The sequence below is a fragment of the Protomyctophum parallelum genome (assembly GCF_964188405.1).
Source record: "Protomyctophum parallelum genome assembly, chromosome: 3".
Classification (NCBI taxonomy): domain Eukaryota; kingdom Metazoa; phylum Chordata; class Actinopteri; order Myctophiformes; family Myctophidae; genus Protomyctophum; species Protomyctophum parallelum.
This window is the reverse complement of record NC_139698.1, coordinates 288646-306051: the sequence shown is the minus strand read 5'-3', so window position 1 is coordinate 306051 and position 17406 is coordinate 288646. Positions and strand designations below refer to the sequence as shown.

The 17406-nt window shown below is 44.2% G+C and overlaps 2 protein-coding genes and 1 long non-coding RNA gene across 3 annotated transcripts in view; 1 reads left to right on the top strand and 2 right to left on the bottom strand.

Moving 5' to 3' along the window:
- LOC310856041 (uncharacterized protein) overlaps positions 1-17406 on the bottom strand; it is a gene marked incomplete at its 3' end in the record, with an annotated part of 240942 nt that overhangs the window by 6545 nt on the left and 216991 nt on the right. The gene's annotated exons all lie outside the window — the stretch shown is intronic.
- On the top strand, positions 10333-17107 carry LOC310856175. Its single transcript, XR_014569053.1, has 5 exons — positions 10333-11545; positions 11699-11773; positions 12184-12247; positions 16644-16700; positions 16890-17107. It is a non-coding gene; the product is annotated as an uncharacterized lncRNA (long non-coding RNA).
- Positions 12585-15824, bottom strand: LOC310855394 (E3 SUMO-protein ligase ZBED1-like; the record flags this gene model as incomplete). Its single annotated transcript, XM_083760369.1, has 5 exons — positions 12585-12701; positions 13567-13803; positions 13969-14155; positions 14623-15130; positions 15428-15824. The coding sequence occupies 5 exons, from the start codon at positions 15822-15824 to the stop codon at positions 12585-12587; spliced, it is 1446 nt and encodes a 481-aa protein (XP_083616495.1).

Genomic DNA, 17406 nt, shown 5'->3' with positions numbered 1-17406 from the left:
ATGTGTATAAATACATGTGTATATGTGTGTACTCCAGGATGGTACACGCGGGGTACATCGGGCTGGAGAGGGACCGTCCTCTCATCAGAGTCCCGTTTCCCCACCTGGCCGTAGGGACGGTTCTGTTGGCTCTGACTGGACTGATCCTCTGTCTGGTTCTGTCTCTGATGTACCACTACTCTGAGAGTACTTATACTCACTGTCTGGTACGTACACTGTACTGTACTGTACTGTACACTACACTACACTACACTACACTACACTACACTACACTACACTACACTTATGTATTTACGTGCCAGGGGCAGGTGGGCAACCCTTAGTGTTTTATTTAGCTGCCAGGGGCAGGTGGGCAACCCTTAGTGTTTTATTTAGCTGCCAGGGGGCAGGTGGGCAACCCTTAGTGTTTTATTTAGCTGCCAGGGGGCAGGTGGGCAACCCTTAGTGTTTCATTTAGCTGCCAGGGGCAGGTGGGCAACCCTTAGTGTTTTATTTAGCTGCCAGGGTTCAAGTGGGCAACCCTTAGTGTTTTATTTAGCTGCCAGGGGCAGGTGGGCGACCCTTAGTGTTTTATTTAGCTGCCAGGGGCAGGTGGGCGACCCTTAGTGTTTTATTTAGCTGCCAGGGGCAGGTGGGCAACCCTTAGTGTTTTATTTAGCTGCCAGGGGGCAGGTGGGCAACCCTTAGTGTTTTATTTAGCTGCCAGGGGCAGGTGGGCAACCCTTAGTGTTTTATTTAGCTGCCAGGGGCAGGTGGGCAACCCTTAGTGTTTTATTTAGCTGCCAGGGGGCAGGTGGGCAACCCTTAGTGTTTCATTTAGCTGCCAGGGGCAGGTGGGCAACCCTTAGTGTTTTATTTAGCTGCCAGGGTTCAAGTGGGCAACCCTTAGTGTTTTATTTAGCTGCCAGGGGCAGGTGGGCGACCCTTAGTGTTTTATTTAGCTGCCAGGGGCAGGTGGGCGACCCTTAGTGTTTTATTTAGCTGCCAGGGGCAGGTGGGCAACCCTTAGTGTTTTATTTAGCTGCCAGGGGGCAGGTGGGCAACCCTTAGTGTTTTATTTAGCTGCCAGGGGCAGGTGGGCAACCCTTAGTGTTTTATTTAGCTGCCAGGGGCAGGTGGGCAACCCTTAGTGTTTTATTTAGCTGCCAAGGGGCAGGTGGGCAACCCTTAGTGTTTTATTTAGCTGCCAGGGGGCAGGTGGGCAACCCTTAGTGTTTCATTTAGCTGCCAGGGGGCAGGTGGGCAACCCTTAGTGTTTCATTTAGCTGCCAGGGGCAGGTGGGCAACCCTTAGTGTTTTATTTAGCTGCCAGGGTTCAAGTGGGCAACCCTTAGTGTTTTATTTAGCTGCCAGGGGCAGGTGGGCGACCCTTAGTGTTTTATTTAGCTGCCAGGGGCAGGTGGGCGACCCTTAGTGTTTTATTTAGCTGCCAGGGGCAGGTGGGCAACCCTTAGTGTTTTATTTAGCTGCCAGGGGCAGGTGGGCAACCCTTAGTGTTTTATTTAGCTGCCAAGGGGCAGGTGGGCAACCCTTAGTGTTTTATTTAGCTGCCAGGGGGCAGGTGGGCAACCCTTAGTGTTTCATTTAGCTGCCAGGGGCAGGTGGGCAACCCTTAAGGTCATTACACACTGGCGAATTAGCGACGCGATGCGAATAAGCGATCTGAAAATGCGAAATATTGCATGTTGCAGTTCGCCTGCGAATCTCTGCAAAATACGACACCAGAGCGAACAAATAAAAGCGAAAACGGTCGCATTTTCGCACATTCGCACATTCGCCACTGATGTGGAAGCTTGCATGGACTTCAATAGTTTTTTTTTAAATGCGAATTATTCGCACGAATATATCGCGTCGCTAATTCGCCAGTGTGTAATGACCTTTAGTGTTTTATTTAGCTGCCAGGGGCTGGTGGGCGACCCTTAGTGTTTTATTTAGCTGCCAGGGGCAGGTGGGCAACCCTTAGTGTTTTATTTAGCTGCCAGGGGCAGGTGGGCAACCCTTAGTGTTTTATTTAGCTGCCAGGGGCAGGTGGGCAACCCTTAGTGTTTTATTTAGCTGCCAGGGGCAGGTGGGCGACCCTTAGTGTTTTATTTAGCTGCCAGGGGTAGGTGGGCAACCCTTAGTGTTTTATTTAGCTGCAAGAGGCAGGTGGGCGACCCTTAGTGTTTTATTTAGCTGCCAGGGGAAGGTGGGCAACCCTTAGTGTTTTATTTAGCTGCCAGGGGATTCATTTACCTGCCAGCAGAGCCGTAAGCCAACACAAAGTGACTTGATTAGCTGTCATTTCTCCCAAAAAGAGGTTAAAAGTCAGCTGTGGTCTACTACTATAACAGCTGATCTGTTTGGTCTGTGTGTGTCTGTTAGCATGCAGGTGGACGTGAAGCTGATAGACCTGGATGAAACCAGCTCCTCGCCACTCGCCACTCGCCCACTCGCCACTCGCCACTCGCCCACTCGCCACTCGCCCACTCGCCCTACACACTTGCCCTCGATATGCGCGTTCACGCGAGGCTGCGCCATATTAAGTGTCGTCTGAAACCAAGCAGCCTTGAGTGGAAGTGGCTTATAAAGCCCTCAAGAGCGAGTCTGTGCCGATCTAGACTCGATTGCCTTGTGCAGCCCTGCTCTCTGTCCGCATGGAAACCGCCACCTACAAATGTAAGTACCACCACAAATAAATGATAAATAAACTCCTCCTAAACAATCTTCATCTGATGCAGAATAGACAACGCTCTAACTGATGTTCACAAGGGCTCTTTATTTACCCCACCGTGAAAAGCTATAAATGAAACCACACAAACAAAACAACTTTTAACAATGATTTATAAACACCGTTACACCATGGATGTATATGACATGTCATTTTTGACAGTCACGCTGTATTTCCTTTTTCCATATTAATGAAATCCACATGTCACACAAACGTACACGATGCAATGCAATATAACTGTACAAACAAAATAACAGGTAACACAATTGCATGATGGTAACCATGGCAACGAATGGTGTCTGTTTCCTGTTTCTGCACAAGGAGGGCGAGTGTATTTCCAAACTGTTTTTTATACCCAGGACCCTAATCAAGGGAACTTGATTCAGCTGGAGGGGCACTTCCTGACGAGGGAACCTCCCGAGAGCACTTCAAGTCAAGCGACTGGTTTCAGAAAGGGCCACGGGGAGAACATACAGTCTTCATCATGGCCCCTGAAGAGCCCCAGGAAGTCAGGAACCTGATGGATCAGAGTGCCCTGCTCACTACAGGTAAGATGCACGCTCGCACGCAACACACACACACACACACACACACACACACACACACACACACACACACACACACACACAGGAGATGTTTATTGTTTATACATTTTGAAAACTTTAAAAATGGCACATTCCGTAAATATGAAAATGTCTAGCAGGGGGAGTGTTTACTGGGTAGGTACCCTCACATGTTCTCCCCGTGTCCCCTAGGGTAGGTCCCCTCACATGTTCTCCCGTGTCCCCTAGGGTAGGTACCCTCACATGTTCTCCCCGTGTCCTCTAGGGTAGATACCCTGACATGTTCTCCCCAAAAACATGCAGTAATCCTGGTCTCTAAACTACCTCCCCCTGGCCAGTCACATACATGGAATGCAGAGAGACTGCATATAGATATATATAGAAGACAGAGTAGAAATAAAAATATGTGTGTGTGTGTGTGTGTGTGTGTGTGTGTGGGGGGGGGGGGGGGGTATGTAGGGAAAGCCAGTTTGAAAAGGTGGGTTTTGAGTGTGCTTTTGGACATTTCGGCTTACAAGACACTCACAAAATTGTACATACATAATGATACATATACACAAATAGACAGTTACTCATGGATACATCGTTCTCCAACGTAACTGCCATGCCTTCTCTACGAATTTTCTTAAAACAAAAACTTCATTACTGAACAACCAATTTAACATAAAACATTCAGACAAATCTGGGTACTTATCCTGAATTCTTTCAAATAAAGAGTTTCTTAAATCATGGTATAGTGGACAATAGAATACAACATGAAACTCATCCTCTACAACTCCCAGGTCACAAAGAGCACACAGTCGCTGCTCCTCAGGAATGCCAGTATATCTGCCAACCTCAACTGCCAGAGGTAAAGCACCACATCTTAACTGGGCACAGAGGGACCTCTGTCCTCTTTTTAAATAAATGCAACATAAGGGCCGATTCATACTCCTATTTTACCGCTGTTTCGGCGCTGTAGTGCCGAAATGATTTCGGCTCGTCAGAAATTTTCAGTAGCACCGAATAGCCGACTTATAGCACAATGTCCACCCTCCATTTCTGCTGATGTAACTTAGACAGTTTATATTTTACTGTATTAATGTTACAATGAAGGTTATTTAAAATGTTTAAATCAGAAAGTGAGAAAATTGAGGAGACCTCTCTTATCCACGGATGATTACATATTTTATTCCAATTAAATATAATTTTCGTAATGCTCCTTTCCTGGCAGTTGGATAAGGCGATTCCATAATCTGATCATTTCACATCTCTGCCTTGTCAGGCAGCTTTCCCAACCTGTGTCACCTTCAATGGTCAACTTAGTGGAAAAATTTGTGGAAAAAGAACATTGAATGTCAAATAGTCTAGTCCCTGATTATAATACGACCCAGTTATTTCCATTAGGAAAAAAACATTATTTCAGACCAATATGATATGTGATTTCAGTATCTACTATGTTCTATCTGTTCTTAACTAATATTCTGCTCTCTCCTGTTCAAGGTGTAATGGAGTGGGACATGATTGCAGTGAGTGGAGCCAAACAAACCAGAGATGAGAGCTCAGCCCAGCATGAATTGATAGTCAGGTTTTCTCCAGGCTAGCGGAAAAACGGCGACAGCTGAATGTCCAAAACGGGTCTAAGTCCACCATGGTTATTTTATTTATTTTCCTGAGCACAGAGCATGATTTGAATCGTTTTATATAGGAGCATGCAGCACATATTTCACCACATATGAGTGTGACGATGCAGTGAGCCTCGTCACACTCATTCAGCCAAACGTTAGGCCATAATTGTCGTACTCGTTCAGTGCTAACCAGCACTTTGGTGGACTTAAAGTCTGCTACAGCTCAGGAAGACGTCCAGATTGAAACACACCACACACCACACATTATAACTGAAATGTATCATTGTTACAGCTTGTGAACCAAACATGTTTATGGTTAACAAATATTATGTTATATTATTATTATACAAATGTAGAATCTATGATCCTATGTCCTAGGATAGGTGGTGGTGTAGCAAAGATTAGGCACAACATTTGGAATAGAATTATACCGTTTTATATTCTGTGCTTTATTGTTGCTACACTGCCTGTCTTTGGTTTAGGGTTAGGGTTAGATAGGGTCATTGTTGCACATAGGACTAAGAGACTATCAAAAACGAAATTACGTTTCTCCTAGTGTCTTTTTAACTAGGAGAAACGTGATTTCGTTTTTTTCTGCTGCTACAGTTGGGAAGAATGACAAAATAAAGCAATCAATCAATCATTGCACTGAATTATTGTTACATATTCCTGTAAATGTTTTGGAAATGCATTGGTAAAAATGTGTGGGAATCCTGCGACACGATCATAGTGCCCTTAAATTATTTGATCTGTGCTTATTACTACAGTCGAGTGCTGATGTTTTATTGTGTATCTTTGTTTTATCCAGTGTTTTATTGTCCACTAATTGTCAGTAGATTAGTGTAATGCTTTTTTTAACTTGTAGTCAGCTCAATGAATGAACTGGTTGGTGGTGACGTGTGATATTTCACCACTACACCCATAGGTGTCCCTGACAGACTTATCAAAGTTCCTCTCCACCTGTAAACAAGAAAGTGCTCCTTGGCGTTGCTGAAATGGTGAATATTTTCAGCTCCATCCATAGTTTTAAAGAATTAAATGTTTCTTCTGTATTCTCTTTTTTTGATAGCTAGAGTCTGGTGTTCATAAGAAAATAATAACATGCTTCTTTCTCTGTTGGTGTCAACAAGCAGCCTAAATTACAATGGGTTCAATCTATGAATTAACCTTCAGGAATGAAATAATGTAACTATAATTCATGGGTTAATTATTATCCATTTAAGTTTTTTCACGGTACATTATGTGGTCTGTTATATTGTAGGCCTATAGTTATTTTAACCCTATTTTCAAATATAACTTTCCTCATCAACTCTACAAAAGGCATCAGGGGAAATGGTTATAGAGCTGTTACTGATTTTGTCCACTTGAGGGCGTCAGAGACCCTATTTTCCTTTGAGGGACAAAGGCCGTTGAATAAGAACAGAACTCAGAACTTTGCAAGGGTGATAATGAATATAATGCTTTATGAAAACAATAGCAATCTCTAGCAGTCACTTTGGGACAAATAACATTTATTTCCCCTCAAAACTATTTAAATAGTAGTCTAGGCCGCACACGCAGTCACGCACACCTAGGTTCCATCCTGGAGGCTAATCTTTCCGGTGATAAAATGGCCACCAACGTAATCAAAAAAGTCAATCAAAGAACAAGATTCCTTTACAGGATCTCCTCACTGGTCAGCAAAAACACCTTGAAGACCTTAACAGGAGCCCTCGTACAAGGTTTCTTTGACTATGCATCCACCTCTTGGTACCACAGCACCTCAAAGGCCCTTAAAACAAGGCTCCAGACCTCCCAAAACAAACTGGTCAGGCTCCTACTTGGCCTCACCCCCCGAACCCACCTCACCCCTGCCCACTTTGACAGGCTGGGATGGCTTAGGGTCGTCGACAGAGTACAGCATCTTGCAATGGGTCTGGTCCACAAGATTCGATACACCACCAAGATACCCATGTACCTGTCTAAATACTTCCTTAATGTAAACGAAGTCCACACCCACAACACCAGAGGGAGTGCAACAAACCATGTACAACCCAGATTCGGCACAAACAAGGGACTAAATTCTTTTCGCTCCTATGCCACCAAAATGTGGAACGCCCTACCAACAGTCATTAAGACATGTGAATCCCTTGACTCCTTCAAAACCGCTCTCAAAGGGCACCTACGGATGGCTGCAATTCGAAACTGGCCTCTGTAAAATCTGAATCCCCCCCACCCCCCCACCCCATTTCCCTCACTGTATATTGTATATTTTCCCAGTGCTTGTATATTTTCCCTTTTTTGCTTCCCATATGATGAATTCCTGTTGTTCTTTAACTACATAGAAATGTCTATTTGTATGTCTCTAAATGGTTGTATGTCTTTAAATGTTTTGATGAATTGAACAATGTGGACCCTGTTGTAAACAAGTGTAATGCTTAATTGGGTCGTCCACTCACAGTTGACAGTCTTTGTATTGAGTTTGTGCTTAAAATGTACTGTAAATTCTACAAACTGTTAATAAATATTTCAATCAATCAAAAAAACACACGTACACACAGGTACAACCCAGCCCACGGCCCCGCCCCTACTTGAATAGTATGTCACTCCATTCATCCATCCTGTTTTAGGAGCCTTGGTTCCAAGTCCAGCAGACTTAGGAACAGCTTCTTCCCCTCCACTGTCATCTACCTAAACTCCTCATCCACTCCTTTCCCTCCCCCAGTGCCAGCCCCCCCTCCAACCCAGACTCATCCTAGTCTGTAACACTATGTGGACTCATGCGATATGGCCACTGGACTTGTGGAATATGGTCTCTGGACCTTAGTTTAGCACTGGGCCACGTGCAATAAGGGCTACGTGCAATATGGACAGATCATGTTTTTCTTCTTCCTCTCTTATCTTATTTATTACTTATTTAAATGACTACTGCTCAGTTCATTACTACTGTAATTAATGTATCCTCCTTGCTGACATGTTTGCACTATTGGTGAGATGCGAAAAAACTTTTCGCTGTGCTGTACTTGTACTGTACATTGACAATAAATTGAATCTCATCTCTCATCTCGTCAGCCAATCACATCGCGTCGTTCTCCGCACGTGACCTGCCCCGCGTCATTTTGATTGAATGATTGAAAGCATTTGTGTCGGCGTCTTATCACGGCTAGGAGGAGGACCGACCATGTTGAATGAATCCTTTTCCACTCACGTCAGCAGGTTAACATTACAAACCATCCCTGACGGACCAGCGGCGGACCCCCTGGCTGTAGCCATTTAAACCCTGTGCTAACCGTACCTGCTACTGGTAAAGGATTTATCATTTTAGAAGGGCTTTCATAAATGGTGGATTTATTGCGTGGTTTGACAGAGGAACTGTTTTAAGTTGTTTTTTTGTTTTGAGAGAAAGGTAGGATATCGTTTGAACTGTGGAACATTTAGGAGTGAGCCTCTTGAGTTGTGTGAATTTAATCATTTCGTTTGGTTTGTATGTAGAAGGTTGCTGTGAAATGTAAGGTATTTAAACCAAATGTGTTGGAAAAAGTAACCTTTCAGTTGTGTTGACACACTGACGCCACACAGCTGAGTCAAATGACTAATTGGCATCACCAGTGCAATGGGATGAATCTAGAGTTGTAAATGCATGCCGTCCATTGACAGCCCATTGATCCACATTGAATTTACAATCTGCTTGTATTAAACAATGCTAAACTCCCCAACGTTGCAGCTGTAGGGCAAGCTTGAATTATAGCCTACTCTCAATCTGCAAAGCAAATTTGTTTCATAAAAATACACCGTAGACGTGTTGTAAGTGACGTTGAGCTACTGGAAGCACTTGTTTTTAATGAATGGGTAGTGCTGCTGCCTCCTGCATTGTGACAATTCGAAACAGGTGGTAGGCATGGCTGTTCAGTGACTTCCAAAAGTACTCGACATTACTTGTAATTTGTATTTTAAATTGCTTTCTAGAAGCGGATAAGATATTGACTCTACAAACTATTGTGCATAGGGTTACATTTTGATATTGCACTTTTAAATATTCTTTAAAGGATCCCTGGTTAAAGACAAATAGGCCTATGCCTTAAGACATTATACTTAACCCTCTATAACAAATCTTAAAATGGAAACTATTTTATTTCTTTCATAAATAAATAATCTTTCACTTTCACTGCTCCTGTTGCAAGTTGATTATGTCATGTCCATATGGTCTAGCCCTATGGAATGCATACCGTATGCTAATAAACAGCTTAATACTTCCTAAGATTAATATAAGCATCAAAGCAATATTTTAAATACTTTTTTATGCATTCCATGGCGCTGGACCACACATGGACATCATCAACCTGCAACGGGAACAGTTCCTATGGAGTAAAATATTCTCTATTTATGAAAGAAATAATATATTGAAGGTGTTATGTTACAGAAGGTTTATTTTTACATTTTAGTTATAGATGTCTTAAGGAATATTTGTCTTATGTTTCTATTACTGTGAGTGATATGGTCAGCTTCTGATGTCTTTCTTTCTTTCTAGATGTGGATGGAGATGACCATAGATGCCCTGGTCTCCTGTGTCCCCATGTCTGAGTGGCCTCCAGACCGACCACCCCATCCTGGCTGCTAAGATGTCCATGTGAAGGTCACCAGGGTTCTGAGTGGCCTCCAGGCCGACCACCCCATCCTGGCTGCTAAGATGTCCATGTGGACATTATGAGTGTTTGTATAGAGAGAAGCATGGCTGAAGAGCTTTGCATATCAGTCGTTTCTTGCTGCTGCCAAAGTCAAATTGTGATATCTGTAGTGTTTAGTACATGGCCGCTTATGAGATGTAGATATAAGTACACCTGACTGGTGGAAATAGCCTTGTGATACATACTGGGTGTGCTCTTTGGTCCTTCACAAAACAAAAAAACTAAAGTAAACAAAATGCCACAAACTCACTAAAAGCTGCACAAAATCACACAAATCAAGGGATGTCCGACAGTCCGTGTCAAACTCCTAATTGCCGATATCAACAGATATATATATATATATAAATATATATATAGGCTTTTTCCAGTGGTGGAAACATAACTCAAATGTTTTACTTAAATAAAAGTAGGCTATAAATACTGCAATATAGAAATACTCCGTTACAAGTAAATTCAACATGTACTCGAGTACAAAGGTTTTGGTATAAAAATTTACTTAAAATACCAAAAGTAATTATTAATAATTACTCATGCAAAATGTCTCATCTAAAATGATCTAATCTCTCATCTCAAGTTTTCAAATGTATAAAAATCATTTGAAAATAGCAGATCTACAAGCTCACATGTGTCTTATTGTATTGTGAGCTTGTAGATGTTTTTAATGTAAAAAAATAAAAATAAAGTGAAATTAAGGGTTAGGGTTATTAATTTGTAATGCCTTTATCGACCGATAATATCGGACATCCCTAACAAAAAAATATATCATGTGTCAATACATTTCAAAGTGCCACTAAAACTTCACCAATAAATAAAAAAACATCCACAAGTTCCATAAATTAAATGCCACAAAGGTTTGACAAACGTGCCGAAAAAATGAAGAAATTACAAAAAATACGTTTCATAAACATCTTCTGCCGTATGTCCATAGAACAAGCCAGTACAGTGTGTCATTGTCTAGGTCACCTAAGCCACGATCACCATTCGGTGGCCGGTATTTGGGGCAAATGGTCATTACGTGTTCCACAGTCTGTAGTGGATCCTCGCATTCACAGTGGGCACTGTCCGAGATGTCCCACTTCTGCTTTGAGGGTTGTCCACTCCTTGCAGGGGAGGTGCTGGCAAAGAACATATTTGGGGTCCTCAATGTATTCCACTGGTCCCTCTGTCTTGCCTTCACCCAGGATGCCTTGGAGGTGTCAGCTGGTGTTGTGTGGCGCAGTTCTTGGGCCTGTGTTGGCAAAGGGGCACCGTGACTTGAGGCACGTGTGCTGTGGCAAAGGGTGCCGTGACTTGGTGTGTGTGTGTGTGTGGTGGCAAAGGGCACCGTGACTTGAGGCACGTGTGCTGTGGTGTCTCTGATGACCTTGTGGAGGAGATGGCTGGGATTCACTCAGCTGTGCCTTCCCGGTGAGGGCCAGCGTGGCTGCTTCTCGTCTGACCTCTGTTGGAGTGATTCCAGCGAGAGCAGGCAGGCAGTTTGTTTGGGGTGGCCCATCCTGTGTTGAGGGCAGCATCCAGCTTCTTGACATGAGAGCTACGGCTCCAGACTGGGGCACAGTACTCTGGTCGTCTGCATAGCCATACTACATTGATGTTGTTGCAGGGAGGTCGTGGATGTAGCTGTTGAACAGCAGTTACTGGTGTGGAACTGAAAAGCTTCACAAACATGCCAAAGATTTATAGTTTTTAATCTAGTTTATTTTCAAATAAATTTGTTTTTACTTCTGTTTTGTGAAGCAACTTTGGGTACCTTGAAAAGTGCTATATAAATTGTATGTATTATAAAAAAACAGCAATTGTCGCCACACAGACATCCCAAATTCCTATTGGCAGCAGCAACAAGTGAGTGATGTGCAAAGCTCTTCAGCCATTCATAGACTATAACCACCATGTCTTCCTTCCAGATGCTGAGAGGCTCAACCGGAGCCCCTACAGGTGGATATCTGCAGTTCTCGCTGTCCATGGATGAATCTGCATGGGGGGCTCTGAAGGCGGCTCAAAGTAAGAAACCACTTAGACTTTTCTATTACTGTGAGTGTTATGGTCGGCTTCTGTTTTAAATGTTCTCTATACATTTTGTGTATGATGTGAAAGGACACAATGTACGTATATCTGGCTCTTGGTCACTTTAATTAATCTTTCTTTCTTCCTTAGGGTGGATGGGTCGTGGTAGACGTCGTGGAAGGACAGAGATCCGTTTCAAAGCTTCCCTCCCGGAGGACTTCTGCTGTGAGTAGGAATATTTCTTGTTGGGATGGATATCTGTTGTACTGTTATGGTATGAAGTATAGCATGGCAGTATGATGCCTCCTAGTGGCACTGTGGTTGAATGTCTGTCAGCTCTCCAAGCTAATCAAAGTCTTAATGACACTTTTGTTAACTACTTCAACCCCAGCATCTCTATTCTGGGGGAAGCGTTCAGCCAAATTAGCAGATCTACAAGCTCACACTGCGTTGCAACGTGTTGTGAGCTTGTAGATCTGCTATTTTTGGCAAATCAATTTGTGTAGAGTGAAATCGGAGCATATACCAAATGCTCTCTTTAAAGGTCTGTTTTATCAAATCTATAGAGCGTTTAAGTGGTTCTGAATATGCAGCTCAACAAAAGCTAATTTGGTCTTTATTTCTTTCTTTCTTAGGACGGAGATCTGTGTAGATGCCGGAGGACTTCAGACCTGGGCCTGCCCGGTGAGGAACCGCACAGTAAGAACCACTCTAGGCCTTTCATGATTATGAGGTTTCTTTTTACTGGACGATTATTGTCGCTTAAATAAATTGCAATTAAATATTTAAGTGTGGCCCGGATGGTTAGCTCAACTGTCTGGGCACCTAGGCTGCCAAGCCAGCCGGATGGCGTGCTGCGGGTTCGACTCCCGACGGCCTTTGCCGCGTGTCACTCCCCATCTCTTTCCCCCTTTCCTGTCTATATACTGTTCACTATCAGTAAAGGCATAAAAAGCCCCAAAACCAACATGAGGGCTACGGCTCCAGACTGGGGCACAGTACTCAGCGGTGGGGAACACCAGAGCCTCGGTACCGGCTAGACGCCGTATCGGTGCGGCACAGGCGGTGGTCTTTCTCTTGACGCTGTCAGGTGTTGTTTAAAGGACAGTGTTCTGTCCAGCTTCACCGCAAGATATGATGGGGAGGAGTGGGACTGTAAAAATATTAGTGGTGGGCATAGATTAATTTTTTTAATCTAGATTAATCTCACTGCAATTCTGGAGTTAATCTAGATTAATCTAGATTAAAATGGCTCATTTGAACTCTGCCGAAGGCATTGAAAATATGTGTGCGCTACCTAAATAATGACCAGAAGTAAATCCTTGAACGGGCCACGTGGCCCATTAGACCAGGAGCCCTATCATAATTGGTAATGAAAATATAATAATGTTCAATACGATGTACGTGTGTTATACATTGTTTATTCAGTTAAACACGAATAACCATAAACACGTTACCATACAGGCAATTTGGAACAGTGGGTGCAAGAACAACCCCCTTTTCTGGGATATGACATTAATTAAACTGTAAACCTAGAGGTGATGAAGAACTGTTTACAGTCAGTAGCTTTGTGACATGACTTGAGTCCAACCTCTACCTCTTCCACCAGTCACTCACCTCCAGTGTGGGGCGTCCCAATCCCAACCCTGGGGCTTCCTATTCCCTCTCCTACTGTACCTCATCAGTACTGGGGTTTCCTATTCCCTCTCCTACTGTACCTCCATCGGTACTGGGGTTTCCTATTCCCTCTCCTACTGTACATGATTTGAGTCCAACCTCTACCTCTCCTTCTTCCACCAGTCACTCAGACACACCAGCTTGTTCACATTGTCTGGTGACAAACTAGATCTTTTTTTCTGTACAATGTGGCCTGCTAAAGAGAACAGTCTCTCGCATGGGACAGTTGTGGCAGGAGTCCCCAAGTACTTCTGGGCAATGTGGGCCATCTTACCATAAACAGCAGTGTGCTCTGACCACCACTTCAGTGGACACTGATCTAAACTGGCACTGGGCTCTACCTTGTACCTCTCTACAACATTGTCTACTACTGGTATCTCGTCTTCTGACTCTGACTCTGATCCCATCAGTAGTAGGGCTGTCTTCTTTTGAGGTGGCTCAGGGTTCTCCTCCCTGGGCGGCTGCAGAGCAGGTTCTTCTGCCCTCACCAAGTCACTCAGCTTTCCCCACACTGGCTCCCTCTCTGCTCTGGGCAGGCATTTGAGATCTTTGAAGCGTGGGTCCAGAGCAGTGGCCACCTTTTGATGAAAAATAAAATAAAGATTGATGGAAGAAAATGTAACTTTCAAAATCCTCCATATTTCTTCATGACTCATTCATCTATCCATTTATCAATCTTCTGGCTTAACGGTCTATAATGGTCAGCCAATACAGTTATCTTCTGGTCAGTACGTGTCACATACCTTCAGCCATTCCAGGTTTGTTTTCTCCCTCCGCTGGTTGAGGTCTTTGATGAAGGCAGTCTTGAAGCGCACAATGTAGGCAGGATCATCATCAGAGATCTTCATTGCTCGCAGGAGATGACACAGGGCAGGTAAAACGACAGAGCAGGAGACATACTTTTCCCCACCAAGGAGCTCAGTGACGTACCTACACACACACACACACACACACACACACACACACACATTAAGAGGGGTGAATTGACACCAAAAACGACGCCACAATGTCACAGCAGGACACACGCGCACACACACACACACACACACACACACACAGAGCATAGCACACAGACAGTACACACACACACAGACATCACAGCCCCAAACACAGCACGGCCACACACAGACAGCACAGCCCCAAACACAGCACAGCCATACACACACACACACACACACACACACACACACACACACACACACACACACACACACACACACACAGAGCAGTGTGCACTGTGCACACACACACAGCCACACACACACAGAGCAGTGTGCACTGTGCACACACACAGCCACACACACACACACACAGAGCAGTGTGCACACACACACACACAGCAGTGTACACACACACACACACACACACACATAGAGCACAGCACAACACACACTTACTTGCATGGCTCCAGCAGTTTCTCCAGCTTTGCCAACTTCTCATATTCAGCATGTGTTGGGAGGGCCAGCTTGTGGGTCTGCTGAGCCAGCGTTGCGTGCACTGCGTCTCTGTTGCGCCTCAAACGTGTGATCATCGCTAGGGTTGAATTCCAGCGTGTTGGAACGTCTTGCACGAGTGACTCCTGGTCTTGTTCAAGGGATGCTTGCTGGGCATTCAGCTCGTCTGAGTTAGCCGGACTGTGTTTGAAATGTCCGACCACTTTTCGACACTTGGCCAGTACACCATCAAAACCACCATCCCGAAGTGACATTACAACGGCCCTCTGTACAAGATGAGCAACGCAGGGCAAGTGCTCAAATGGTAATATTCTCCCTGCTGCTATCATGTTGGGAGCGCTGTCGGTTCCAATGGTGGTGATTTTTTCAGCTATGCCCCACTGATTAGCGACGTCGAGAAACTGTCTGGCACAAGCTTCTGCAAAGTGGCGCTCCTCCGTTTTAATCACACCTGACGTTATAGGAGAGACAAAGTAGATCAGAATAAGTTTGCTATTAATAGGAGACTTACAATTAGCAGGCTGGCGTTGTTGGGGCTAGCTAGCAAACGTATAATGTTGGCTGGTGGTAAAATAAATCAATCGATCCCTGATAACGTTAGCTAAAGCTGTGTAAATGTTAGGCTGAATTAGCAATATTACATGCCGCGGTGGGGTTGGTTTCAGGTTGGATATTCAGCCAGGATGGCTGGGTATCCAGCCCGAGACCAACTTCACCGTGGTAAATTAATTTAAATTACATAACGTACCTAAGGCGAACGAGTGAAGTTCCCAGCTGACATCGATGAGGTGTACAGTAACGCCAAGGTAGTTGTCGTTTTTGACAGATGTCCAATGGTCCCCAGTCAGTGCTACACACGCCGCCCCGGCCAACTTTTCATCTTTCGCAGCTTTCTCTGCGGCGTACTGGTCATGGATTCTCCTTGTGATAGTTCGTCTCGCAGGTAGTTTGTAAGATGGGTCGCCTGTGGCCGCCTGGAGAAGAAGCTCGAGCCCATCATCTTCAACCACACTGATAGGCCGGCAGTTGATGGCAATCCATTGAGCTAGGAGGTTAGTTAGCTTGGCTGATAGAGTTGGGCTGACGGGCTTGCCACGGTTGCACTCAAACATTGTAGTTTGACGAACACTTTTCCCCGGAGCCATATTAGTGCTTGGCCCGCCGGCAGCTTCGCTATCATCAACCAACGCAAAGGGATGCTTGTGCGTTAGGTGATACTTCAGACTTGAAGAACTCCTACAGTAAGCCATTTCTGCTTTGCACAGGGTGCAAACCACCTTGTTCTTGTCGAGGTTTCCATTGGGAAGCTTCTTGTAAAGAAATTTCCCCTGAAGCAAACCTGGGTTCACAGAGTCCTGCATGCTGACGTTTGATGTGGCACGCCGCACTGTTCATTAATTTCACCCGTGTCCGGTTAGGTTAGGATTTGTTACCGCCCCGCTCTCAGAGTAATTTATTTCACCTTGTCCCTGTTAGGTTAGGACTTCTCCCTCCCACAGAGTAATTCCGGCGTCCGCCAGATAAAACTATCAAAGTGAAATTCCTAGTTTGCTTGCTTTATGCAGTCAATGCAGACCCAGCTCTTAGACCCAACTTTGAGAATAGATTAATGGCGATAATTTATTTGACGCGCGATAATATTCTCGCGTTAACGCAGCACGTTAACGCCGATAACGGCCCAGCATTAAAAAATATACAAATGACACCACTGCTATCACCGAAGAGCACACCCTAATTGATCACGTCTAGGAATTTCAACAATTTAGGCAGTTATACTTTATACAGAGTGACTTACAGTAAGCAACAACGACACATAGTAATACATCAAATTCATAAACAATTGTCATCAAGAATAAGAAGTAATCTAAGAACCTAACAGTAGACTATTGGCAGCAACAACAAGGGAGTGATGTGCGAAGCTCTTCAGCCGTTCATAGATGATAACCGCTATGTCTTTCTTCCAGATGTACTGCAGGTCTCCCGCTGTCCAGGAATCTGCATTCCTCTGAAGACGACTCAAAGTAAGAGACCCTGTTAGGCCTGTCAAAAAGAACCCTAACTTAAACGTTTATTACTGTAAGTGATATGTTTAGCTTCTGTTTAAATGTTCTCTATAAATAAAAGTTTGATGTACTAGGATGTATATATGTTGTGACAGGATAGAATATATATCTGGCTCTTGGTCACTCTAATCAATCTTTCTTTGTTAGGATGAAGATCGCAGTGGATGTCGCTGGAACGCCGTTGCTGGACAGGGGGCGCACACACATACACACACACATACACACATACACACACGGAAAGGCTAATTTGGTGTGTTTTTTTTTTTCTTTGTTAGAATGGAGATATCGATAGACGAGCTGATGTTCCCTGGACAGAGATCCGTTCCAAAGCCCCCCCCCTGGGGGCTTCCTCAGAGGACTCTGATGAGCTGTGAGTAGGAACAGTTCTTGCTTGTTTCTGAGGATGGATAACTGCTTTTGTTCTGTTATGGCACGAAGAATGCCATCATTTACAGTAATCCAAATGTTTTAAATATTTTATGATAAATCTAAATGACTCCGCACAATAGTTTGAGAGTCAATATCTCATCTGCTTTTAGAAGCACTTGAATACAAATTACAAAAGATGTTGAGGACTGTACATGTGTTGATGCCTCCTAGTGGCACTGGTTGAATGTCTGTCTGCTTTCCAAGCTAATCAAAGTCTTAATGACACTTTTGTAAC